Genomic DNA, 27485 nt, shown 5'->3' with positions numbered 1-27485 from the left:
CAGCTTCACTATCCTATCTACCTGCGACTCTACTTTCAAGGAGCTATGAACCTGCACTCCAAGGTATCTTTGTTCAGCAATACTCCCTGGGAACTTACCATTAAGTGTATAAGTCCTGCTAAGATTTGTTTTCCCAAAATGCAGGATCTCGCATTTATCTGAATTAAACTCCATCTACCACTTCTCAGCCCATTGGCCCATTTGGTCAAGATCCTGTTGTAATCTGAGGTAACCCTCTTCGCTGTCCACTATGTCCTCATTCAGCTTAGTGTTCACTTATTTTGCATCTGCTTGGAAGCTAACAGTATTTCTATCTTACCATGCTTTTTTGCAATTTGTCCCCTTTTTCCAGAGCTTGAATGGTTTCAGTACCTATGTTATGACTTGCCTTTTAGTGCAGACACAAAACAAGATAGCTGGTCATGGTTCTAAGCAGTTGTCAGTCAAGGAGACAGATGTGTTGTTGTGTAGCCGCATATGATGTCAATCTCATACCTACGCCTTATGGTTGCACTTAAGTTGCCATGTCTCTCAGTTTTGGGAGAGTAGTCGTCAGTGAAGTCAAAGTAGATATCCTTTCGTCAAGTGGTCCCAGAAGAGTAAATTAAGAACAACCTCTCATTATCAGTGTTGAGGCTTGGGTACATTCAGTTGGCTGCTTGGCCAGTTGGAGTCGGGGTGTTGTGTCTGGGGAGTGGGCCAAGGTTGTTCCTTTGGGCCCATACCACCAGTTTGAGGAGTTGTAGGAAATTCTGGGAGCTGCACAAAGATCAGTCGGGGTCTGGCCAGCCATTAATTGCAGCTGTCCATCCCATTTGGTCAAAGGGGTGGGCCATGGTAAGTTATCACTGTCTGTTCAATAAAAGTCAAGGGGATTAGTATCTGGACCACTGCTGTGGGAGGAAAGCTGGGGGACTCATTTGTGGGGACTGGAGTCAGTCAACTGGGATACATGTGGACTACGGTTGTGAGGATGGTAACGAACCATGTGGAAAAGGGGAACAGAAAGTAAAGCATGCCAGGGGTTGGGGTGGGGGTGAGTAGGAGAGTTATCAGCAGTCAACACTACCATGCCTTTGGAGGAGGCGACGTATGACTACTAGTATATTGCCTCTCTGCCTGGGGCTTGGAGGAATAAAGTAGCAGATGACCAGTTTGATTATTGGTTTGGGTACAAATGTGGGGAGGTTCAAAATCAATGGGGTTGATGGGAATGGCTACCAAGAAGGCAATGTGTATATTTGGGGGTTCACCAAGGATAGATGACTGAGCCTGAAACTTGCTGTATGAAATGTGATTGATGCTTCCTTCCATCTTAATGCAAATAGCAAGTGTGCAATGGAACTGAAAAATGAATGCCATTTACTGCATGCCAAGTGCATGGCATATGTATTTCGTTCTGAGTGAGCTTTTATTTTTGCCTTTTGAAGGCTTCATAAAAAAGTTATATTCCCTTATGATATAGAAGAAAAAGACACCTGCAGGCACGACATGCTGTATGTGAACCTTGGGCATTACCTTATGGATTGCAGATCCTGGCTTCAAGCAGCTTTGACCACATGCATCACGAAGAATTGATGCCAGTAATATTTGTGATACACAAGCAACATATTGCGGCCTGGAAGGATACTTGTCCAAGTTCAAAGCATCTTCCAAGTTTTCGTAACCTGCATATGGTGTAAGAGCTTCTCCCTTCACATCCTAATACCTTGTGTAGCATTAAGATGGCCGGGATCTGGTATCTTCCATCTTGTAGTTGTAACTAAACATTTGCTCGCACAGCGTTTGATGAAAAGTGAACATATATTTAGAATGAAATGTAATTTGACATCTGTATGCCCTCAGATGGTCTTCCATTTCCTCCATCTACATCTAGATGCAGTCCTGCCTTGTTGTGGAACCCATTAATCTTGGAGTTTTGAGCAGGAACCATGGGCATTTGATGGTTAGAGAGCCCAGATTTGTGTACTTCCGAGAGGCGGGTATACCTTTCTGAACTTGAAGTCCCACATGGGACTGTTAGGGCAGGTGAAAGGCTCAGTCACTTCTGAAGTGGCTTGAAAGGAGACTTCTGGGTGCTTGTATGTGGTACCTCCTCCAGCTAGGAACCTACTGGCACCTTTTCTGTCATCTTTTGAGCAAGAGGCACCTGGAATAATAAGATCCCTTAACTCCCTTCATCCTTACTATTGATGCTGAGCACCTGTGGCGAGAGTAGAGGAGCATAGCTCCATGCATTTATCCAGCAAACTGAGTGCTTTGTATGCATGGAGGTAGCCAGATGCTTGCATGCTTGAGGCAAGCATGATGCAGATATTGTTGGTGCAGTCTTGCAACCATTGTCAGCCTACCTAGTGCCTTCAGCAAACCTGTCTGCTGCTCCTGTGTCTGCTTCTGCATTTGAATAAAGTTCATAATGGCTGACACCATGGGATCCTGTTGAGCCTGAGGCAAAGCAAATGCCTGGTCTCCAGCAGTCCTCCAAGTGCCAGTGACCTGAGGTGTTTGTTCCTCAACCATAGTTGTGATATGCTCACTGGGAGGTGCTCCCAACTCTAATCCAGCTAAAGTACTGGCCAGGTTTTTCAATATCTGACCTGGTGGAGGCTTCAGGAGTCTGCTTTTGCTTGTGCATGCTCTGCAGGATACATGGCTTCTTCAGAGCTGGAGGAAGAAATGTGTTGTGGGGCTCGCCTCTTAGCCACTAAGACCACAGAGATGCCACTGGTACCATCAGAAAACAAAAGAACGTGTAATGAACAATGGGTAGACTAGCATAATAATGCAGTGCTTCTTACATGGTTGCTGGGACGTGCATGTTTGGCATCACTGCATCAATGGTTGTTGTCCTCAGCAGACAGTACCAGGATTCTCATGGATGAAGAGCAAATATCAGACACCTGTCAGCGGTGCTGGCTGACTCCTTATTGTGGTTTATTTTGTTATGGAATGAGACAAAGGAGGGATTAAGTAAAGAGAATGTGGCTAACACAGCTGTTAGGGTTGGTCCATGTGGGGAAATGGTGGTGAGGTATTTTGTATGAATGAGTAGGCAGCATGTAGACCATTCAAGGTTAAAGGTGCTGGGGTAGACTGGGCTGAGCAAGAGTAGGTGCAAGTGGGGCAAGGTTGTGAGATTATCATCTTTTTCGTTGGAATTCTTACGCACTTGATGCAACTGCAACACACAACTTTGAACAGCAAAATTTATTTAAGCACAGTACAGTATAAGCTTTCTGGAGAAACCCTTAACACTTTGCAATGCTTGCGAAGCCATTTCAAGGGATCTCTCTGAACAAAGGAAACTGTCCTTCCTTGACACAAAATCTTTACATTAGAGTCAGTAATGTCCAGAAGACAACCCCCAGCCATCCCCCCACAGTTGCATGCCACAGTTACACAAGGCAATGACCACATCATTTCCAGAAACAATAAAATGTAAATCATCCCTTAATGGTCAAATTTGTTGTGAATCGTTTTTTAACTGCAGAGTAGTCAAAATTCCAACTGTAATGTTCTTAGTGATTTATGAATAGGTTGTTGAGTTCTTTTTTTTATTCTGAATAACGAGGAAATGGCCATGCAAATGGCTCTGAATGGTAAGGGATGGGAATGTAAGTTCCTTACAATCTACCCGTAAGTCAGAGGCATCCCACCATAGCCTCGGGACATCCAATTTCCTGCAGGTCCGCAGAGCAAATTAACCCTTTAATATCTCAAGACTGAGTGTAGGCAGCAAAAAGGTCATGAACGCTTTGTGGTGTGGGGCAATTGGCGTGAGTGACCTTGAGCCTTTGTGGGAGGTGGGCACAATAGTGGAGTGAGTGTAACGTGACAAGATGGTAAATGCTGGGTGTCTTTCTGGACTGCTAACATTGCTTTGAACTAGGTGACAACCAGGTTGGCAGAGTCTGGTGTTGCCATTTCCTCTGCTGGTCCTGCAGGAAGTGGAACCCCTCTTTCGTGCCACTGTGTCCACCAGAACCTCTAAGAGGGCCAACTTCTAATTGTTTGGCATGTCTAGCGTGAATACTACAAACTGTGCTGGGCATCTCCAAATTGCCAGCGCTTGACTTGGTGCATTTTAAATAGTGCTGGAACCAGGTATCCAATGTCTCACAGTAATTGCACCTACTTCCAATGGTGAGTGGGAGAATATGACAAGTGGGCTGCCATAGTGTGGTGCACAGGTAACGAGGGAACACAGCATGAGAACTTGCTTTGCTTGCCAGAATTGACACCGCGTGGATTTGTGGTAAAGTTCAGCCCTACGTCTTTTATTACAGTCCATGTTTTAATTCACTTAATGTTTGACAAATATAGCACAATTAGGCGAAAGTGAGGACTGCAGATGCTGGAGATCAGATCAAGATTAGAGAGTGGTGCTGGAAACGCACAGCAGGTCAGGCGGCATCCAAGGAGCAGGAAAATGGACGTTTCGAGCAAAAGCCCTTCAGGCTTGTTAAATACAGCACAGTTAACCAGCTTTGAGGCCATAATCTTCAGATTATTGTGCTACAAATGTGTCCACACCTGAACTTTGTATCTTGACATTTCCATCAAAGTTCAAAGCAAAAGTGAGGAGTTTTTTTTAAATTTAGTTTAATATGCGACATGCCTGTCTGATAGCCTTTGAGTGTTACTGAAGAAACATGTGCCAATATTGTGTAATCAATATCTAAAAGAGAAGATCACCAAAATAAAAAAAATGAATTTGAAAGGTAACATGTAAGTTCAAAGTTTGTGAGAAGATTTGTAGCTCAGGTGCTCGTTGTTGTTGTTCTGTTCGCCAAGCTGGAAATTTTTGTTGCAAACGTTTCGTCCCCTGTCTAGGTGACATCCTCAGTGCTTGGGAGCCTCCTGTGAAGCGCTTCTGTGATGTTTCCTCTGGCATTTATAGTGGCCTGTCCCTGCCGCTTCCGGTTGTCAGTTTCAGCTGTCCGCTGTAGTGGCCGGTATATTGGGTCCAGGTCGATGTGTTTGTTGATGGAGTCTGTGGATTGAGTTGTTGTCTGATTGTGGCTGTTGGTTTGTGTGCTGTTATAAGTCCTAGTGGTCGCAGTAGTCTGGCTGTCATTTCAGAGATGTTCTTGATGTATGGTAGTGTGGCTAGTCCTTTGGGTTGTGGCATGTCCTCGTTCCGTTGTCTTTTTCTTAGGCATCAACAAACACATCGACCTGGACACAATATACCGGCCACTACAGCGGACAGCTGAAACTAACAACTGGAAGCGGCAGAGACAGGCCACTATAAATGCTGGAGGAAACACCACAGAAGCGCTTCACAAGAGGCTCCCAAGCACTGAGGATGTCACCTAGACAAAAACTTCCAGCTCAGCGAACAGGACCACAGTGACTAGATTAATTTAGGATATCTGGTCGGCATGGACAAGTTGGACTCCAGGGTCTGTTTATGTGCTGTACATCTCTAAACTCTGCCTGCCAAAGGCATATTTCCTCAGTGCTTGGGATCCTCCTGTGAAGCGCTTCTGTGGTGTTTCTGGGACAACACTACCATTATAGGGCAAGCCAAACAAAGAACAGCCAGGGAATTCCTAGAAGCATGGCACTCATCCACAAACTCCATCAACAAACACATCGACCTGGACCCAATATACCGGCCACTACAGCGGACAGCTGAAACTGACAACCGGAAGCGGCAGGGACAGGCCACTATAAATGCTGGAGGAAACACCACACAAGCGTTTCACAGGAGGCTCCCAAGCACTGAGGATGTCACCTAGACAGGGGATGAAACGTTTGCAACAAAAATTTCCAGCTCAGCGAACAGAACCACAACAGTAACATGCAAGTATCACAACTGGACTGATTTTACACTTCAGATAATTCTTGTTCAATATTTATAAAAGCCTTTCAATGTATTTATAGTATAATAACCTTTTTTGAAGTGTGAGAAAGGAAACCACCAGTATTCTTTTGAAGTATTCACCCATGTTTGATAGCAGGCATGCAGTGGTTTTGTGCAGCTACATTTTGTTCCTGGCAAGAATCATACGTTTTGGACTTTGCTACATCTTTCAGCAGTGCAAAGGTATTTTTTGTTTCTTTGGTTAGAAAAGCCGCAAGTTATTTTTGTCACTAAGATTTCTGTGAAGTGTGGGTTCTGTCTGAGTTTTTGTTTCTTCAATTGAACCGTTGAAAACCACCCATTATAAAATTAAGATTTTAGTATTTGAATGTTTTAATGTAGTGATTAGTTCTAAATGTCTTCGATAATAAATTAAAGAAATATTATCAAAGCCAGCTCATTGGCATCACAAATACTTAACGTCTTTGATAATATTTTAACATGGAGCAATCCACTGATTTGAAACTTAACCTTGTAAAGTAACTTTGATTTTTTTCTGTGGAACATTGTCATGTTTTGACAATCATGTTGATAATATAAGAAGGAAGGAAAGGGAGAGAATGGGAGCATGAAACTGGGGTGAAGTTCAATTTACAATGGGGCACATAGTGCGTGTAGTTTTGTGCAAATAACAAGGTCACTTTATTTGAGGATGGGAAATACTTCAATTGGGCAACTAGTGGAAAATAAGGTGAGGTGAGGAATAGGAAAGGGTTGGTGTGTTGAAAAATACCTCATTGGAGAGAGAAGTTAGTTTTCCAACAAATGAGAAAGCTCCAACTTTGCTAAAATTAAAAAGGTTTTGGTATTGTTGTAGGTAAATCACCATAGACTACCTTTTTAATTTGGCTAACTTGTTAAGAAATCTCTCAACCAATCAAGTACTGAAACAATGATTTCAACTTTATTGCATGCAGCAACCAACATAGACCCCTCAAGTAAGCAAGTTAAGCCTCCCAACTCAACTTGGTTGTTACCAATTAATAATGGAATCTGTCTCTGGGTGTGTCCAAGGTTTGATCCTTGTGGAGAAAGTGAGGACTGCAGATGCTGGAGATCAGAGCTTAAAAATGTGTTGCTGGAAAAGCGCAGCAGGTCAGGGAGCATCAAAGGAACAGGAGAATCGACGTTTCGGGCAAAAGCCTGAAGAAGGGCTTATTCCCGAAACGTCGATTCTCCTGTTCCTTTGATGCTCCCTGACCTGCTGCGCTTTTCCAGCAACACATTTTTGATCCATGTGGAGTTTTGGTCTGGTGTTGTATAAGAATCCAATGTTCTACCTTGCAAGTTATTGTTGTTTCAATAGATTCATTCATCCCAATATTGGTTCTGCTTCAGGAGACCTCAAGATTTTGCTTCCACGTTATCAGAAGTAACTCCTGTCTTTCTTGTTACATTCGGTGTTTGCTGTCTGTATGAAAACACGGCTTTTCCTGCAATTAACCCCTTTCTTGCCTCAGTCTAAAAAGGGCAACCCCTCATTTGAAAGAATATTCTTAGTTCTAAACTGTCCCACCAGAGGAAACATTTTTTTTTCCACATGCGTACTGTCAAGACTCCTTAGGATCTTTGTTTCAAATAATTCACCTCTTACTCTTCAATTCCAGCAGAGAGAAACCTTGCCAGTCCACAACCATTCCTCATTCGAAAACCCACCCATATCGCTCGAGTAAGCTTTGCTGAACTATGTCCACCAGGCTGACATCTTAGCTGCAATGAGGTAATCAATGCATTTACGTGGTACTCCTGATGTGGTACCAGTGTCATGTATAACTGAAACATAACTGGTCTACTTAGTCTTAATCAGTGGCACTCAATTAGCTTTCATAATTACTTGCTATACCTGCAAATTAAAGTAATGCCATTTAAATAGCAGGAAATGTAGATTACTCTATCTCAAAGCTCTCCTATCACTATTTGGATAATATGCTATATTTAATTTTCCTGCTAAAATGGATCTTCTGGCAATCCAAGTACTACACATCAACTAGTCCCCTTTATCCATAGCACATGCTGTTTCGTCAGAAGAGCTCCAATAAATTAATTGGACACCATTTCTTTTTCACAAAACCATGTTGCCTGATTACTTTGAGGTTTAGTAATGTTGTGCTTTAATAATAGTTTCAAACACATTCGCCCTGCCAAGTTAACTGACCTGTAGTTTATTGCTCTATCTCCTTTCCTTTCTGAATAAAGGCATGACACTTTATATTTTCCAATCTAATGGAACTGAAGTCAGGAAATTTTGAAAAAAATTAACCAATGCATTTATTACATTACTAGCCACTACTTTCAAGACCCTAGGATAAAAATACGTTGGGATCCTGGGACTTGTCAATCTGCAGCTCCAATAATTTGCTCAATACCACTTCCCTGATGGTTGTTACTTTCTTGAATTCCTCCCTCCATGCCATGTCCTGGTTTTAAAATTATTTCTGAGATGTTATTTGGATCCTCTATATTGAAGAGCATTGTAAAATACCTGTTTACTTCATATGCCATCATATTTTACGCTAAAAATTCCTTAGAGTCACTTTCTTTCAGACCACTGCTCACTTTAACTTACAAAAAAAGTGCTTCAGTGTATATTTTTAATATCTCTAGTGCTCTCTTACTCAAATTTCCCTCCTTTACATTTTTTGTCATTCTGTTTTTTTAATATTCTGTTCAAATTTCTGACCTGCAATCCATTTTTTGCACAATTTACGTCTTTGTTCACTTTAAGTTTGGTAAGAATGTTCATCTTTTCAGTTTATCAAATCATGAGGGGTATGATCAGGTGAATAGCTCAGGCCTTTTCCGCAGGATAGGGGAGTCCAAAACTAGAGGGCCTAGATTTAAGGTGTTCGGGGGAAGATTTAAAAGGGACCTGAGGGGCAACTTTTTCACACATAGGGTGATGTGTGTTTGGAAGGAGCTGCCAAAAGGAGATGGTGGGGGCAGGTACAGTTAAAAGATTTAAAAGGCATCAGGGTGGGCCTATGAATACGAAGGGTTAAAAGGGATATGGACCAAGTGCTGACATTTGGTTGGTTTAGGATATCTGCTAGGCACGAATGACTAAGACCAAAGGGTCTGTTTCTGTGCTGTACAGCTCTAACTCTAGTTAACCGCAAGTCCTTTCCTTTGAATTTATAAATATGTGTATTTTGAAATATCCCCTTACATGTCTACTATAATATCACCATTGACCTATTCATTAACCTAATTTGCCAGATCACTTCAGCTGTTTCTGCTTTCATGCCTTCATCATTACCTTTTATTTAAGTTGAAAATAATAGTCTTGAATCCACTTGAATTTTATTAGTTGATAGTCCTCCAGATACATTTTGTTTTGGTGTGCACCCCTGAGAACAGCCATACAGCACAGTGCTTTTAGGATTGGATTATGTTGCTTGAGAGAATGACTAACTGGAGCATGTATGTTTGATTTCAGCCAGTTGGATCAAACAGCTGTTCTGATACTGAACACTAAATGTCCTGATCAAAGAATTCAAATACATTGATGACCTTTTTTTAATTTTGAACATCTTTTTTCTCTCATGATCATATTTGACTTTCTTGAGGACAGTTGCCAAAGACATGACAATCTACTAACAATGTTTACAAAGTCAGTATTTAAGTTCGTGTCAGCTGTTTGACCTCAGACTTTGTAGGCTCATCTAGTGTTCACACATGTACTTCTAACTAAGAAAGGATAGTGTGCAGTAGTGGAGTATTAGCGTTTTGGCTTCTTAGAGTCATAGAGATGTACAGCATGGAAACACACCCTTCGGTCCAACCCATCCATGCCGACCAGATATCCCAACCCAATCTAGTTCCACCTCTCAGCACCCGGCCCATATCCCTCCAAACCCTTCCTATTCATATACCCATCCAAATGCCTCTTAAATGTAGCAATGTACCAGCCTCCACCGCATCCTCTGGCAGCTCATTTCGTACACGTACCACCCTCTGTGTGAAAACATTGCCCCTTGGGTCTCTTTTACATCTTTCCCCTCTTACTCTAAACCTATGCCCTCTAGTTCTGGACTCCCTTACCCCAGGGAAAGGACTTTGTCTATTTATCCTATCCATGCCCCTCATAATTTTGTAAACCTCTATAAGGTCACCCCTCAGCCTCCGACGCTCTAGGAGAAACAGCCCCAGCCTGTTCAGCCTCTCCCTATAGCTCAAATCCTCCAACCCTGGCAACATCTCTTGTAAATCTTTTCTGAACTCTTTCAAGTTTCATAACATCTTTCCGATAGGAAGGAGACCAGAATTGCATGCAATATTCCAACAGTGGCCTAACCAATGTCCTGTACAGCTACAACATGACCTCCCAACTCCTGTACTCAATACTCTGACCAATAAAGGAAAGCATACCATACGCCGCCTTCACTATCTTCAGCCAGGTTTTTACAGAGGCCAGCTATCTTTCTACGTGATGCTCTGCTGATCAAATCTGAGAAACTCCTGACATTTACTGTTTTAAATGACTGATCCAAGGGCTTTATTGCTTCTAAGACACATCTTTGCTTAATGCTGCTCAAAAAACTAAAGCTTAACAGCAGGTTCTAATATGTATTTGAATATTTTCTCGTTGTGGATGTTAGATCAACCAGAATCCACTGCCCACTTCACTATCTTTTTTTCGGATTCTGTGACCTGTCCTACTATATAGTTCTGGAAATGAATTATGCAATTAAGAAACTTCTAAACAGAGCTGGATTTATTTCATTGAGGGTTGTTCATTGAATTATGCTTTTCATTTCTTACGTATTTAATTTCTGAGCTTTGTAACATTTGGCTTTCCTGATTTCTTTGCATTTTCTCCATTCCCGAAATGAAATATTTCTTTTTAAAGAGGAATTTTGTGAAGGATATGGATTCCAAATCCTTCAGTTAAATGAGGAGGTTGTTTGAGGCATCTCTGACAAATCCATTGAGGCTCTCAAATGGTATCTGCCAGTACAGATCAGTGGTATAAAATACTGTATGAACTTGAATTCTATCCAAAATTTAGCTAGTTCATCATTTTGTCCCCTGTCAATTTTTTTTCTTTTACGATAAAATTAATTTTTGATTGCAACTTAGAATTGCCAACTCTCTGGGTAGGGAAATGCCAAGAAGCCAGGATTTTTGCCAGTTTTGTCCTTTCCCTTATGAAAGTGTTGGATGTTGCTGGAATCTGGCTGTATAAACCCTTCAATAAGATGCTCAGAATATGAGCTTAGACAGTGAATGTTAAGGTGTTATTTGACTAATTTGGGAGCAGGGAAATAGCCAGGCTCATTTTACCCTTATCTGATCTCTACATGTTTGCCTTCCAGAGTTGGAAAATGCACTAAGCAGAAACTAGGGTTCAGAGTATACTGGGGAGGCCAATGAATTCCCCTAGAAAGGACCAAGAAATGGTCCCTGAATTGGGTCTGGGATGCCAGTGATGGAGAGACATGTTGAGCTCGTGGAGAAATACTGGAGACTCTGCTGTCCGGCTCTTAAATTCTTTTGTAACAAGGGCACTTTGTTCCTTCAGAGACGCTTGAGTGCTATTTGTGTTTGACTTCCTTTGCATCATAAGAAGGATTACACCAACGCTTAAAATAGAGAAAGCATGATATAATTTTTAAGGGCTGTAGTGGCAACACCTTTGAGCCAAGAGGCCTGGGTTGAAGTCCCACCTTTACCAGAGTGGTGTCATAACCTAAACGGCTATTGGAGTATATATCGAAAAGTCTGAAAGGACTCTTCATAAGACTTGGAAATAGAGGTGTTTTGGCCAGTTTTACGCAATCAAATGGATTTGTTCAAGTAATTGACATCAGTTAAAGTTAAGGATGCCTATGGAAATTGGTACATTGGATGCAATGTTGCTGGATAACATTTTCCTTTTTTTTTCTTCTTTCATTTTGTAACTTTATACTTTACTTAAATTGATTGTCAAACTCACGTTAATTCATGATTAGCAAGGTGTGAAGGTTTGGATAGATATTCAATAAATATTCAAACTATTTGTAGGGCCATGGGGAAAGAGTAGGTCGAACTGAGCATGGACATTAAAGGCTAAATGTCCTCTTTATGCCATGATTTAAGCAGTTGGAGACAATCAGCATTTCTGTGGTGGGGTACAAACTTTAAATGTGTATGGCAAAAGGTGTGACATTATATTGTGGGAGGTGGATGTAGTTTGTGAGTTCACCTTTTACCCTAAAGTGATTTGTGTTCTTAGCACCAGAACATCCTCCATGTTAAGCACTTCAAGCAAACTCTTGGTACAGTATAGTAATCATGCAAGAGGATGCTTTCACTGGGGGGAAAGAAAATCACTGAAACGTCAAGCATGAGAGTTAAATCATTCCTCATCTAATTGTTATCTTGTGCTAAAGAATTAATTTGTGTATTCCCCTTGTGGCACAGTTAGACCTTTTGAAAGTTAGTACACTGCATTTGTCAGCATTCATTTTTAATCAAGTATTAGGAGGTAAGAAACATAAAGTTGCTAGAACAAGCGAAGAATGCTGGAGAGGCTCGTCACTTGCAATTTACTTTTAACAGGATGCAGATGTGGTAGGCATTCACAATAAGTGCCAACTAGTTAGAATTTTCACTTTTAAATTAGAAATCGGAGATTTATGTATAATTATCAAGAACCTACAGTCTTTGGAATTTGTGTTGTCTTGTCCATTTGAAAGAAGTAAACATTAAGGTCAACACAAATACAGAAGATAAGGTTGCCAAGTGACTATCAATATTAATGTAGTTATTGAGAAAAGAGCATCTGAAAATTGAAAAAGGTCATGCAAACCTCAAAGAATGTTTGGGAAAGGTCCTTGAAAAAACCTTCTGCAACCTCATCTGGAAACCCTACTCTAAATTATTCCCTTCCATACCTTGAAGTATTACATCAATTATGGCACCCCAACCATTGCCTTAATTGAGATCATCTAATTTGGCTCCTAGTTAAAACTTGAACCATGGAATGTCTGGTGTTACTTGTCGTTATGCTGTACGGAATCCCTCTACTCATTAAGACGTTGGAGGCCCTTCAAGTCTGTCTTTGTAATGTAATACAAATAGGGCAGTAGCTAATTGATTTGAGGGAGAAAAATTGTCAGCAAGTGCAATTCTTCCAGCACTATGTACTAGTTGAGCACGAGAGAAAGCACTGGGTAGTTCAAGTTGAGATTATCTGCAACCATCCTCTGGTTCTTTCAAAGTGGAATTCAAGGATCAGTGCAAACTGCTGCAAATAGAGTAACCTAAATTGTACATTTTAGCTTAAGGCAATAGCTTTTTTAAGAATTACATTGAGCCTTTTAATTCTGTACAGTGGCAGTCTTTCCATTCCAAGCATCAGGTTCAGCCCTCTGGAATAGAATTCCTCTCATATCAGGTGTAGTATCAGCAAAGAACAGACAGATTCTACCTGTTTCAGGCACTTCGGTCAGCACTGGGTCATGCAATGTGTCCGTTTTAGATGCAGAGTTCCCTTTTAAATTTGTTGCTTTATCAAGTTCATGCTTATGTCATTGAAAGTCTGCTGTGACTCCACTGATCGCACGCTCACATGGAAATCACAGGATTTTGGGTACAAAGGAGGTTAAGGCGTGAACACACAAATCAGTGTTGCAGCACTGAAGAAAGTCTGCATTGTCAAATGGACCAAATGAGATATTAAACCAAAGTTCTACTTACCTGCTTGAATGCATGTAAAAAATCTCATGGAGTTATGCCTGGTGATAGTCAATTCTTAAAACTGACCCCTCTCAGGGGGATTGGAGTTGGCTGGATGACTAGCTTGTGATGCCAACAGTACGCATTCAATTCCTGCACTGAATGAGGTTATTGTGAATGTTTATTCTCAATCTATTCCCCCTCTCTTAAGGAGTGCTGACCCTCTGGTTAAACCACCATCAGTTGTGTCTCTGATGAGAGTGTAGTTTACCTTTATGTATCCCAAGTTAGCATTAATCTATTTTTTTACCTTACCATTATGTTGCTGTTTGTGGAAGTATTGTGGAAACATATTGGTAAAAAGATTGCAGTCAGTGCAACAATGACTGCGCTTTAAAAAGTGCTGAATTTGATGTAAAGTACGAGGATGTCCAGTGGTGATGAAAGTGCTTATAAATTACTTTTTCTTTTGAAATGCTCACTAGTTCAATGTAATCTAATTTACTTTTTAGAGACTATGCAACGGGTGGAATGTGTCCAAGTAAAGCAACAGTATCGGGAAAAACTATAATCGTAACTGGAGCAAACACTGGTATTGGAAAACAAACTGCCCGAGAACTGGCCAGCAGAGGTAAAGTCAGAGGACAGGGAACAGGGAAAGAACCCTTGGACTATTGTCTGTGTTTTTGTCCTGAATCTCTCAGCACTATTTGTTAAATTGGCATTATCATCCTCAGTCTACTGCCAAGCTAATCAATGTACCATGTTTTTCTCAGTCCTTAATCCTCAGTATTAACACTTATGAGTGGAAAAGCACAGAATTGCAACACAATGCATTTGGCCAAACCAGTCTACCTAAAATTTAAATGAAAGGGAAATAGTGTGGTTGCTGGAAATTGAAATAAAGACAGGAAATGTTGCCAGTGCTCGACTGACCTGGCAGCATCTGTGAAGAATGGAACAGAACCAGTGCAATATATTTTGCAATTAGTGGGGAAGCCATGTTAACTGGGTTGAAAGTTAGAAGTGACCACTTGATCTGGAACTGGGACATAAGGCAACTTATTACCCTGCTGCCACCAAGGCCATTGTTTGATTAAGAATGTCTGTCTTTCCCAAGAATTCCAAGAAGTTAGTCCAACTGCAGTAGGTAAAGCGGCCAAAGCACGTCTTGATATTGGCACGCATTACCAAAATCAGAGATTAACCCATTTGAATGCCAAATGCTCTTTGCAAGTTTCATGTCTGTAAACTGTTAAATATGTGGCTCTTGTCTCAATGTTGTCCACCACCGTTTTGACTGCCCTCCCCTCCAAAGAGCTGAGAAGATTTGAACCCAGAGTTGGTTGTCTTGATAACACATCATTGACCTAAACCATTAACTCACTTCCTTTCTCCATAAAGCGGGGTTTCTGAAAATGTTCAGGACCCAGTTGGAGTTGTGAGCTGTAATCTTACGGTTTGCAAGCTTTAAGATCACAATGGCTGCCATGGAACTTTCTCCCACCTTCTTTCCAAATTCTCTCGCTGTTCCCTGCTTTTACAGAAATTGATTGTGAAGAAGTTGAATATCAAGTTTCAACAATAAACTTGATCATTAATTGTATTAATGCACAGCCATTGATATTTATCAGAAGGCAGTGAAATAGCTGGTGAAGCTGAAATATGAAGAATGTGGCAAGGCTGGATAAGTGGCACTGCTGTCACTCATTTTTGTCTTGTCAGTCCGTTTTCTGTCTGGCTGCTAGGCAAAGGGATAGTCCAGACAGTAGGCATGAAATAAATATTACCAGGCAAGGTCTCCTGCTTCTATTCATTTGGAAATGGTCCTAGATATCAGGAAGTAAAGAAGGAGTCAGTAATTGGAAAGCTGGGGAAATTTTGGCCAGTGAAGGCCAGCATTCAGGTGGAGTGGAACAAAGTCAGCAATCGGATGGGCTGTCAGGGTTGGGGGAAAGTGGACTGGAAATCAGTGGTGGTGAAGCTGGATACTTCCTTAAGCACATTTGAACCAATCCCTGAAGGGATCAAATTGCGCTGTGGGAAGGTGAGTGAACTGATATATTTGGGCAGTGGCTAAACCTGAGACACTACACGTGTAGTGTCTCCCACCTGCCACTGCCCTCTACCCAAAAAAAGACTGTGGTGTGTTGATAAGGTTTTTCTTTTTCCTTTTTATTGTGTGCTAGTAAATAGTGTGACTGGTTTTGTAAAAAATGTTTTTGTTTGATTTGATTTCATTTATCTACTATCTGATATTATAGTTGGAATAAGTTAGCTGAAGAGTAAAAATGGCAGGAGATCCTAAACCCGTGTTATGCTCCTCTTGCTTAATGTGGGAGCTCAGGGACGTGGCTGATATCCCTCACTCCTTCACATACAGGAAGTGCATTCATCTGCAGCTCTTGTTAGACTGCATGAGAGCTCTGGAGCTGCAGGTAGACTCACTTTGGAGCATCCGCGATGCAGAGGGCATTGTGGATAGCACATTTAGTGAATTGGTCACACAATAGATTAGGATTGATGAGAAAGAAAGGGAATAGGTGACCAATAAGCAGAGAAAGATCAGAAGGCTGTGCAGTTGTCCCCTGTGGTCATCTCCCTCCAAAACAGGTGTACTATTTAGGATACTGTGAGGGGAGATGGCTCACCAGGGGAAGGCAGCAGTAGCCAGGTTCACGGCACCATGGCTGGCTGTGCTCTACAGAAGGAGTGGGAAAAAGAGTGGAAGGGCTATAGTCATAGGGGATTTAGCTTTTAAGGGGAGTAGATAGGTGGTTTTGTTGTCAAAATAGTCTCCTGAATGGCCTGTTGCTTCCCAGATGCACGGGTCAGGCATGTCTCAGATGGGCTGCAGGACATTCTGAAGGGGGAGGGTGAACTGCCAGCTGTTACGGTGCATATACAGGCACTAGTGGTATACGTTTCAAAAAAAAACAGGATGAGGTCCTGCAAGCAGAATTTAGGGAGTTAGGAGCCAAGTTTAAAATATCGGACCTGAGAGGTAGTCGTTTGAGGATTGCTACCAGTGCCACATGCTATTCAGAGTAGAAATGAAAAAATAGGCAGGTTGACTGAGTGACTTGAGAGAGGCTGCACAAGGAGGGGTTCAGATATTTACGATCAGTTCTGGGAAAGGTGGGACTATTGTAAATCAGATGGTCTACACCTGAGCAGGACTGGAACCCATGTTCTGGAGGTGCTATTGCTGATGCTGTTAGTGAGGGGTTTAAACTCATGCGGCAGTGGGATGGGAACCAAATGAGGTGGTTAGTGGACAGTAAGGAGTTAATAACTGAAGCCTGTAAGGAACTAGATAATGAAGTCCGCATGACGAAGGGGTAAAGTAGGCAGGGAGCAGATGATGAGCACAAAGGGACAGGTGTCTGAGATGCATTTGTTTTAATGCGCAAAGCATAGTAGGTAAGGTTTGGATTAGTACCTGCGAGTATGATGTTATTACTATTACTGGGACCTAATTGAGGCAAGGGCAAGATTGGCAAAATCCCAGGATATAGATGCTTCAGGCAGGATAGAGAGGGAGGTAAAAGCGGTGGAGGTGTTGCGTTACTGTCACAGATGATATCACAGCTGTGCTGAAGGAGGGCAATATGGGCAGAGCTCAGAAATAGGAAGGGTGCAGTAACAATGTTGGGGCTGTACTACAGGCCTCCCAACAGTGAGTGAGGTCGAGGGACAAATATGTAGACAGATTATGGAAAGATGTAGGAGCAATAGGGTGGTGGTGATTGGAGATTTTAATTTTCCCAACATTGAGTGTGAGGTCTAGGTGGAGCAGAATTTGTAACCTGCACCCAGGAGGATTTTCTAGAGCAGAATGTAAATAGTTCAACTCGGGAAGGGGCCGTACTGGGCCTGGTGTTGGGGAGTGAGCCCGGCCAGGTGGTTGAAGTTTCAGTAGGGGATTACTTTGGCAATAGTGACCACCATTCCATGTGTCCATGAGTATTCTTTTTTTAAAAAAAAATGTATGGTCCTAAAGGAAGAGTGCTAAATTGAGGGAAGGCCAAGGGTAGCAAGATTGAGCAGAAGCTGGGGATTATGGTTTGGGAGCAACTGTTTGAGGGTAAATGCACATTTGATATGTGGGAGGCTTTTAAAGAGAGGTTGATGAGAGTTCAGTAGAAGTATGTCCCTGTGAAAATAAGGGATAGAAATAGCAAGATTAGGGAACCATGGATGACAGGTGAAATTTGAGAGACTAGCTAAGAGGCAAAAGAAAGTTTACATAAGGTGACTGAAGACAGACAAAGCTTTGAAGGAATATCAGGAATGTAGGACCAATCTGGAACAAGGAATTAAGAGGACTAAAAGGGGTCATGAAATATCTTTTAGCAGGTAAGGTAAGGAATAAGAAAAGTCCCAAAGCCTTTTATTCAAAAATAAGGAGCAAGAGGGTAAGGAGAGAAAGGGTTGGCCCACTCAAGGGCAAAGGAGGAAAGTTATGCATAAAGTCAGAGAAAATGGGTGAGATTCTTAATGAACATCCACTGATGAGGGGGACGTGATGCGTGTTGAGGTTAGGGATAGATGTTTGATTACTCTAGGTCAAGTCAGCATAAGAACAGAGGAAGTGTTGGATATTCTAAAAGGCATTAAGGTGGACATGTCCCCAGTTCCAGTTGGGATCTATCCCAGGTTACTGAGGGAAATGAGAGAGGAAGTAGCTGGGGCCTTAACAAATATTTTTGCAGCATCCTTGAACACTGAGGTCCCAAAGGACTGGAGAATTGCTAATGTCTCTTTGTTTAAGAAGGATAGCAGGGATAATCCAGGTGATTATTGACCGGTGAGCCTGACATCAGTAGGAGCGGAACTGCTGGAGAACATATGGTAGGCTGATAGAGAAAGTGAAGTCGCATGGAGTCAAAGATGTACTAGCTAGATGGATAGAGAACTGGTTGGGCAGCAGACAGAGTAGTAGTGGAAAGGAGTTTCTCAAAATGGAGGATTGTGACCAGTGTTGTTCCACAGGGATCCAGGTTGGGATCACTGTTGTTTTGTGATATACGTAAATGATCTGGAGGAAGGTATATCTCTCATGATTTTGTATAGGTCTGATTAGCAAGTTTGCAGATGACACTAAGATTGGTGAAGTAGCATATGGTGAAGGAGACTGTCTGTCTGAGAATGCACCAGAATATAGATTGGAGAGTTGGGTGGAAAAATGGCAGTTGGAGTTCAATTCAGGCAAATTGAGAACCCATGCTGGAGAAAAAGCATTTTGCTATCCACCCTGTCAATACCTCTCATGATTTTGGAGACCTCAAACAGGTTCCCCCCTCAACCTCCATCTGCCAAATGAAAACAATCTTAATTTACTCAACCTCACTTAATAGCTAGATTGGAGAGTTAGGTGCAGAAATGGCAGATGGAGTTCAACCCAGGCAAATGTGAGGTGATTCAAGAGTGAACTATACAGTAAATTGAAAAGCCTTGGGGAAAATTGATGAACTGAGAGATCTGGGTGTTCAGGTCCATTGTTCCCTGAAGGTGGCAACGCAGGTCGATAGATTGGCCAAGAAGGCATGTGGCATGTTTTCTTTCATCGGGCGGGGTATTGAGTACAAGAGTTGGCAGGTCATGCTAGAGTTGTATAGGACTTTGGTTGGCCATGTTTGGAATAATGCGTACAGTTCAGGTTGCCACATTACCAAAAGGATGTGGATGCTTTGGAGAGGGTGCAGAGGAGGTTCACCAGGAACTTGTCTGGTAGGGAGGGCACTAACTATGAAGAGAGGTTGAGTAGTGTTAGCGCGGATGAAATGATATCAGTCCGAGCCCAGAGTGCGGTTCAACAATTGGTAACGTTTATTACTGCAGTAACGCCGGCGGAGATCAACCGAGGTCCAAATCTCGGCTGCTCTGCTGTTCCCGTGCGCAGCTTCATATTATATACTTTTAGTTGTCAGGATGTGTGGGATTTGAGGATGAATGGGATGATAGTTCCCCATCATCACTGGAGTAGGTGCGAATAGGCTGTTTCCTGCCGTCCCAGGAGAGTTGCAGGGCACGCACAATAGGGTGCTAATTGGTTTATGTAAAACGGGTCCGGGTATTATCTGCTTGTCTCTCTCTCTGTGAGGCCGGGGCTAGCACCCCTCTTTGTTCCCTTGGGGTGTTGGTGTGTATTGGTCTGTCCGTACCTGTCTGATGGATGCCTGTCCTTTGTGTCAGAATGGCTCCGTATCGATGGGTATGTGTGTGTTTCAGTCAGTCTCTTGATGTGATTAGGAGATGGGTTTCCATATTTAATTAATTCCGGAGTTTTGGCCCATGAGTCATGGGTAATGTTGGTCTAGTGTGGATTCTATCTGTCCTCTGTCTCCTATCTCCCAGTCACGTGGGCAGACCGGCAGCTGCTGAGTTTTTGTGGGTTTAAAGCTGTGACTACTGTTTAAAACACAAAAATGAATTCTTATCGTTTCCTGATATAGGCATAGTCCCGTGGCAAATGCGGGGCGGTTCTGATGCCCGCTTGCAGTAGATTAGCATTATTTTCATTAGAAAGACAGAGGTTGAGGGGGGGAAGTGATTGAGCTCCACAAAATCATGAGAGGTTTCGACAGGGTGGATAGCAAGAAGCTTTTTTTTCCCCAGAGTCGGAGACTCCATTACTAGGGGTAATGAGTTCAAGGTAAGGGGTGGGGGGGACGTTTGAGAGACATAAGTGGAACATTGTTTATGCAGAGGGTGATGGGCGCCTGGGATGCGTTGCCAGCAGAAGTGGTGGAGGCGGGCACGAGAGCAACATTTAAAATCTATTTCGATTGATACATGAATGGGCAGGGCGCAGAGGGCACAGACCCTGAAAAATAGGCGACTGGTTTAGATAGAGGATCTGGATTGGCGTAAGCTTGGAGGGCCGAAGGGGTGTTCAATTTAACAATGTTAATAAAAGTCCCACCACGCCATAGCAAGGTACTTGTAGGACTCAATATCTGCCATTGTAAAAATTACAATACATGTTCAGGGGGTTGGATTTCTTTACTGCACTTCTTTACTTTTTAATTTCTAATTCTTATTTCATGGAAGGTATTAATTTCAAGGCTACAATTCACAGCTGTCCATTCTGCGAGATGTGCAATAAGATTTCAGGTATTCGATGGAAATGAGAGTGCATGGATTAATCAATTTTGACCCCCAGGCTATTAACTAGTAATTTTGAATTTTCAGAATAGCCTATGAAACTTAATAGACCTGAGAAGATCTCTTTTTCGGGTAAATTGGTGTTTGAACAAAGAATAATTTCAAAAATAACAATTGAATTACTCTTGCAGACACAAATACCTGGTCAGCTGTGAAGCTTCATAGACTGGTATTTTGACTGAACTTTTTTTTATTTCAAAAATATACTTTATTCATAAAATACTTTGGTCTGTACAGTTGGACATGCCATACATGTGTAAACATTCCATTTGTTTGCATACCGAAACAGAGTAATCATTCCTATTTACAGGTCTGTACGATTACATTTTTAGCTTGGGCATCAGCAGAGCCCAAATGACTGCGCGAGCCCCCTGTTCTTCTTTAAGCAGGCAGATGTTACACGGTCTTTCCCCACCGCGCCTTGGCGGCAGTTGCCCCAAGCTTCAGCGCGTCCCTCAACATGTAGTCCTGGACCTTGGAATGTGCCAGTCTGCAACACTCAGTCGGGGTCAACTCCTTCAGCTGGAAGATCAACAGGTTTCGGACCGCCCAGAGAGCATCCTTCACCGAGGTGATGATCCTCCAGGCACAGTTGATGTTCGTCTCAGTGTGCGTCCTGGGGAACAGGCGGTAGAGCACGGAGTCCCACGTCTCGGCACTGCTCGGGACAAACCTCGACAAACACCACTGCATTCCTCTCCAGACTTCTGCGTGGGCACATTCCAGAAGGAGGTGTGTGACAGTCTCGACCCCCCCGCAGCCACTTCGAGGGCAGCGTGCGTTGCGGCTGAGAGTCCGGGCGTGCATTAAGGATCTCACAGGCAGAGCCCTTCTCACCACCAGCCAAGCCATGTCTTGGTGCTTGTTGGAAAGTTCTGGCGATGAGGCATTCTGCCAAATGGCTTTGATAGTCTGCTCAGGGAACCGCTCGATAGGATCCACCCTCTCCTTTTCCCGAAGGGTCTCAAGGACACTACGTGCTGACCACTTCCTGACGGACTTGTGGTCAAAGGTGTTTTTGTTAAACTTCTCCACGAAGGACAGGCGATACGGAATGGTCCAACGACTCGGAGCGTTCCGCGGCAGCGAGGCCAGGCCCATCCTTCGCAACAGCGGGGACAGGTAGAACCTCAGTACGTAGTGACACTTGGTGTTTGCATACCGGGGATTCACGCACACACAAAGGTGGCCATCAGGGTGAGGGTGGCATTGGGTGTATTTTTTTTTCCCCCGTTGCCCAGATCTTTGCACAGCAAGTCCCTTCGGACCCGGTCATCTTTGACCTCCATATGAACTGGAAGATGGCCCGGGTGACTGCAGCGGCACAGGTTCTGGGAATAGGCCAGACCTGTGCCACGTATAATAGCAATGACAGTGCCTCACACCTGATGACCAGGTTTTTGCCCGCGATGAAGAGCGACCGTAGCGTCCATCTGCCCAGTTTCTGCCTCACTTTGCTGATACGCTCCTCCCAAGACTTGGCGCACGCCCCAGACACCCCGAACCAAATACACAGCACCTTCAGATGGTTGGTCCTGACGGTGAAGGGGATCGAGAATTGGTCGGCCCAGTTCCCGAAGAGCATGGCCTCGCTCTTGCCTCGGTTTACCTTGGCCCCCGAGGCCCATTCAAACTAGTCACATATGCACATGAGTCTGCGCACGGACAGCGGATCCGAGCAGAACACGGCGATGTCATCCATGTACAGGGAGGCCTCAACCCGCAGGCACCCGCTGCCAGGAATAGTCACCCCTCTCAGGCTCGCATCCTTCCTGATGAACTCGGCAAATGGCTCTATGCAACACACAAACAAGGCAGGAGAGAGAGGGCAGCCCTGCCTGACACCAGATCTGACTGGGAAGCTATCTGATTCCCACCCATTGATTGAGACTGCACTGACAATGTTGGTGTAGAGCAGTCTGATCCAATTGCAGATTCCCTCCCCAAAGCCCATTTTGGAGAGAACATCTCTCATATACCTGTGTGATATCCTGTCAAACGCTTTCTCCTGGTCCAGGCTGATCAGGCAGATGTCCAATCCTGTGTCCTGCACGTAGGCAGCTGTACTTAGGCGATCGTATCCCTGAGGAGTGCGAGACTCTCAGCGATCTTCCTGCCCGGCACAGCACAGGTTTGGTCAGGGTGAATCACCGACCCCAGAACAGACCTGACCCGGTTGGCGATTACCTTTGACAGAATTTTGTAATCCGCATTCAACAGTGAGATTGGTCTCCAATTTCTGAGTGCCTCCCTCTCCCCCTTCCGTTTGTAGATGAGGGTGATGATGCCTTTCCTCATGGATTCACTCATGGTACCTGCCCGAAGCATACTGACATACACCTCCAGCAGGTCCTGGCTAATCAAGTCCCACAGAGTGGAATAGAGCTCGACCGGTAAGCCGTCGCTTCCGGGAGTTTTATTCTTTTCGAAGGACTCGAGGACCTTGGTCAGCTCGTCCAGAGATAGCGGCTGGTCCAGCCTCTCGCATGTTCTGTCGTCTAAGACCTCCGTGGTAGGACAGGAACGACTGGGACGCTGACAGTCGGCTTCGCGTCATACAGACTGACACAGAAGGATTTGCTGATCCTCATGACGTCAGCCTGAGATGACTTTATCGAGCAATCTTCTTCCTTCAGGCTGCTGAGCACGGAGCTCTCTTTGTGCACCTTCTGGAAGAAGAAATGTGAGCACGTCTCGTCCTGCTCCACCAAGCGGACCACGGACCGGAAGATTATCTTGGAGGCCTCCGAGGCAAACAGCGAGGCTTGCTGGCCCTTCACCTCCTTGAGGTCCTCCGTGACATCGACCCCCATCGTCTGCAGCAGGAGCAGGTTCTGCATACTTTCCTGGAGCTGGGACAGTTTTCCCCACCTCTCTCTCGCCTCCTGAACACCTTTGAGGATGAAGAACCTCTTGATGTTCCCTTTTACTGTTTCCCACCAGTCCGCTGGGGACTCAAAGAGGGGCTTCACGGTTCTCCAACCTGCGTAGTCCCTCTTGAGCTCCTCAATGTTTCCCAGGGTCAACAGCTTTGTGTTCAGCTTCTGTGTTCCCTTACCAGACCGCTGCTTGTCCTATGGGTGACAGTCAGCCAGCAGGAGGCAGTGGTCAGAGAAGAACACCGGCTTGACGTCGGTGGATCTGGCCGAGAGTGTTCGGGACACAAACACAGGTAATTTATCCTTGAGCGGATAGACCCGTCTGCCTGTGACCAGGTGTATCTACGCTGCGCTCCGTCTGCAGGGGTGCTGAAGACGTCGTACAGCTTGGCATCTTTTACCATGTCCATCAGGGCTCTGGACGTGGTGTCCAGTTTACTGTCTCCTCCCCCCCCGGATCAATGATACAGTTGAAGTCTCCGGCCAGAATGACCGGCCTGGACGTAGCCAGCAACAGTGGAAGCTGCTGCAGGACGGCCAACCGTTCACTCTTACCCACTGGGGCGTACACATTAATCAGTCTCAGGGGACCATTCCTGAACATGACGTCGGTGACGATGAGGCGCCCGCCCGCCCACCACCTCCTTCACCTCGGAGATGGTGAAGTTGCCTCCTCGCAACAGTATACCCAGGCCGGAGGCGCAGCTATCGTTGCCCCCCGACCAAACTTACAGCCCATGGGCCCACAAGCGCGACCATCTCCTGTAGCTGCTGAGGTGCGGTATCCCACACTCCTGCAGGAACAGGACGTCGGCTTTAACGTTGGCCAGGAAGGCCATCGTCGAAGCACGTCACGTAGCCGATTTGATGCTACGCACATTGATGCTGGCAACTCTTATCCCCATTTTAACAGTTTACAAGGTTAACACTGTCCATTTGCTGCTGGTCTTGCCCCTCTGGGGTAGCTGTGTGCATCCCCGTGGTGACGGCAAACTGCTGGACCCTCCCAGGGCTGAGGTAGCTGTCCGGCTCCACGCTGGAGCCATTTCCCCACTCCGGTGTCTTCGGGTCAGACCCAGGATCTGCACTGTCCAGGTCTCCATCTGACAGCGGGCCTGTCACAGGACCGCTGCTCCCAGTTAACTGGAGCTGTGGGCCGGTGGGTACCTCTTGGTTCTCAATGGATGGGGGGAGGCCTTTACCCATCCCCTCAGAGGGATCGTCTTTTCCTGCTTGGGCGGTGCTGCCTTCCTTTTCCCCACGGCGCTCTGTCTCTTCCTCTGGTGATGACCCTCCTTCCGCCCGTCCTCACCGTCGGAAGAGCTGCCTGTATCCACGTCGTGTAGGTGTCCCTTCCCCCTTCGCTGGGTGGCTTTGGGGCCCTTGAGAGGTTTCCTCTTCCTGCTTTTGACAGTAATCCAATCCTCTGCCTCCTTGATCCCTCCTCTTCCAATACCTCCGTCTGTCTTGAAGAAACTTGGATCAGCTGCTGCATCTCCCCGCTGTCTGCTGTCTGCTCCGCTACAGCCTACCCTTCCTTCTGGGTGCCTTCAGACACCGTTCCAGTGCTGTTTGGTGGTACCTTGCTGGTCTTAGGCGGTCCACAGCTCGTGTTGCCACCTCCCGCTATCTGTGCGTAGGTGGCGGCCCCTCGTCTTGAGCAGGCCTTGTACATGTGGCCCGCCTCGCCGCACAGATTACAGATCTTGGCCTCCTTACATTTCTTGGTCAGGTGGCCTTCCTGCTTGCAGTTTCGGCAGACGGTCACCTTACAATCAGCCGCCATGTGGCCTGACCTCCCGCAGGTTCGGCACACTTTCGGCTGCCCTGCGTACGTCAGGTAACCTCTGCTTCTTCCGATGGCAAAGCTGGAGGGTGGGTGGAGGATCTTCCACTGGCATCGACCGTCAGGGTTACCCTGACCTGTCGTTTGCTGGTCCAGATCCCAAAAGGATCGACCACATTGGTACTCTCTCCCTTGACCTGGACGTATCTTCTCAGGAAGGTCAGGACATCTGCTGGGACGTGGGGGTTGTACAAATGGATTGTTACAACCCGACTCCTCTGCGCAGGAAGCACACACAACGGGACCGCCGACAAGATGGAGAACAGAGGTTCCCCTTCCTTCTTGAAGACCTTCAGGAGCTGCTCGCAATTCTTCACACTCCTGAAGGTCACGTCGAAATAGCCTGCCGCAGGAAAATCCTGCAGGCAGTACACTTCCTTTCTTTTATTTCAAAATATACTTTATTCATAGAAATAAATCTTTGGTACTTGTATAATTTGTCATGTTGTTCACAGATATATACATTGCATGTCTTAACATTACAAAGAACAGATTGAATTACTCAAATTTACAGTTATCCTATTTACAGTTCCCTTTATTAACCATCCAGTCTCTTATTATTTAGCTGTGGCTTCAGCAGAACCCACCTACTGAGTGGGTGCCCTGTTATACTATAGCAAATGAACCTTTTTTAATCCCTGTTTATGGGGTTACCGTTGTCCATTTGACTGTCCTGTCTCTGGGGAAGCTGTCTGCATCCCCATGGTGAGCACGAACTGCTGGACCCTCGCTGGGCTGAGGTAGCTATCCAGGCTCTCACTGTGGTCATTTACCTGCTCTGGAGTCATTGAGCCAAGGCAAGGGTCCGCACCGTCTAGTACTGTGTCTGACAATGGGACTGTCAGAGGATCGCAGCTCTCAGTTGTCTGTAGTTGTGGGGCAGTGGTTATCCCCTGGTTCTCACTGGGTGGAGGGTGGACTTCGGGGGTCCGTTGTTTCCTGGTTGGGAGGAAATGCCCTCCTCTTTATCTACGGCGCTCTGTCTCTTCTTCTGGTGGTGATGACATTCTGTGCACCCGTCTTCCCCATCCAGAGAGCTGGCCATCCCTCCCTCGTGCAGCTGTCTTTTCCCCCTTTGCTGGGAGGCTCTGGGGGCCTGGCCGTATTTTCTCTTCCTGTTTTTAACAGGTATCCACTCCACTGCCTGCTCGATTACCTTCTCCTCCATTGCTTCCATCTGCCCAGCTAGAGCTAGGATCAGCTGCTGTGTCTCTCCGCTGGTTGCCACCTCCTCCACTCCAGCCTGTACTTCTTTCTGGGTGCCACCAGACTCTGTTTCCCTGCTGTCTGGGTGCACATTACTGGTCTTTGGGTGTCCACGGCTCGCATTGCCACCTCCAGCCATCTGTGCGTAAGTGGGGCCCCCCTGTCTTGGGCAGGTCTTGTACCGCTCTGTGGGACTTGGTTGGCCAGGACCTGCTGGAGGTGTATGTCAGTATGCTTCGGGCAGGTACCATGAGTGAATCCATGAGGAAAGGCATCATCACCCTCCTCTACAAGCGGAAGGGGGAGAGGGAGGAACTCAAAAATTGGAGACCAATCTCACTGTTGAATGCAGATTACAAAATTCTGTCAAAGGTAATCTTTGTGTGTGGCTGTATCAAGCTGTGTGTGGATCCCCGGTACGCAAACACCAAGTGTCTCTACGTACTGAGGTTCTACCTGTCCCTGGTGTTGCGAAGGATGGGCCTGGCCTCACTGCCGCGGAACGCTCCGAGTCGTTGGACCGTTCCGTATCACCTGTCCTTCGTGGAGAAGTTTATGAAGAAAAACACCTTTGACCACAAGTCCATCAGGAAGTGGTCAGCACGTAGTGTCCTTGAGACCCTTCGGGAAAAGGAGAGGGCAGATCCTGTTGAGCGGTTCCCTGAGCAGACTGTCAAAGACATTTGGCAGAATGCCTCATCGCCAGAACTTTCCAACAAGCACCAAGACATGGCTTGGCTGGTGGTGAGAAGAGTTCTGCCTGTGAGATCCTTTATGCACGCCCCGCGGGACTCCGTGCTCTACGGCCTGTTCCACGGGATGCACACCGAGACGAACATCAACTGCGCCTGGAGGA

At 45.1% G+C, this 27485-nt stretch overlaps 1 protein-coding gene across 10 annotated transcripts in view; it reads left to right on the top strand.

Moving 5' to 3' along the window:
- LOC122553002 (retinol dehydrogenase 13-like) overlaps window positions 1-27485 on the top strand; it is a 92967-nt gene that overhangs the window by 34612 nt on the left and 30870 nt on the right. For 5 of the 10 annotated variants that reach the window (XM_043696391.1, XM_043696394.1, XM_043696392.1 and 2 more), the window contains exon 2: window positions 14041-14159. The exons of 1 other annotated variant lie outside the window; for it this stretch is intronic. In XM_043696391.1, the coding sequence (XP_043552326.1) occupies window positions 14041-14159 (119 nt within the window). Of the gene's footprint in view, window positions 1-7476; window positions 7590-14040; window positions 14160-27485 lie in introns of all 10 variants that reach the window. 4 more of the 10 variants (XM_043696388.1, XM_043696387.1, XM_043696390.1 and 1 more) reach the window with 2 other exon arrangements.

The sequence above is a fragment of the Chiloscyllium plagiosum genome, chromosome 9 (assembly GCF_004010195.1).
Source record: "Chiloscyllium plagiosum isolate BGI_BamShark_2017 chromosome 9, ASM401019v2, whole genome shotgun sequence".
Classification (NCBI taxonomy): Eukaryota; Metazoa; Chordata; class Chondrichthyes; order Orectolobiformes; family Hemiscylliidae; genus Chiloscyllium; species Chiloscyllium plagiosum.
The sequence above is the reverse complement of the archived record's forward strand: the minus strand, read 5'-3'. Positions and strand labels throughout refer to the sequence as shown.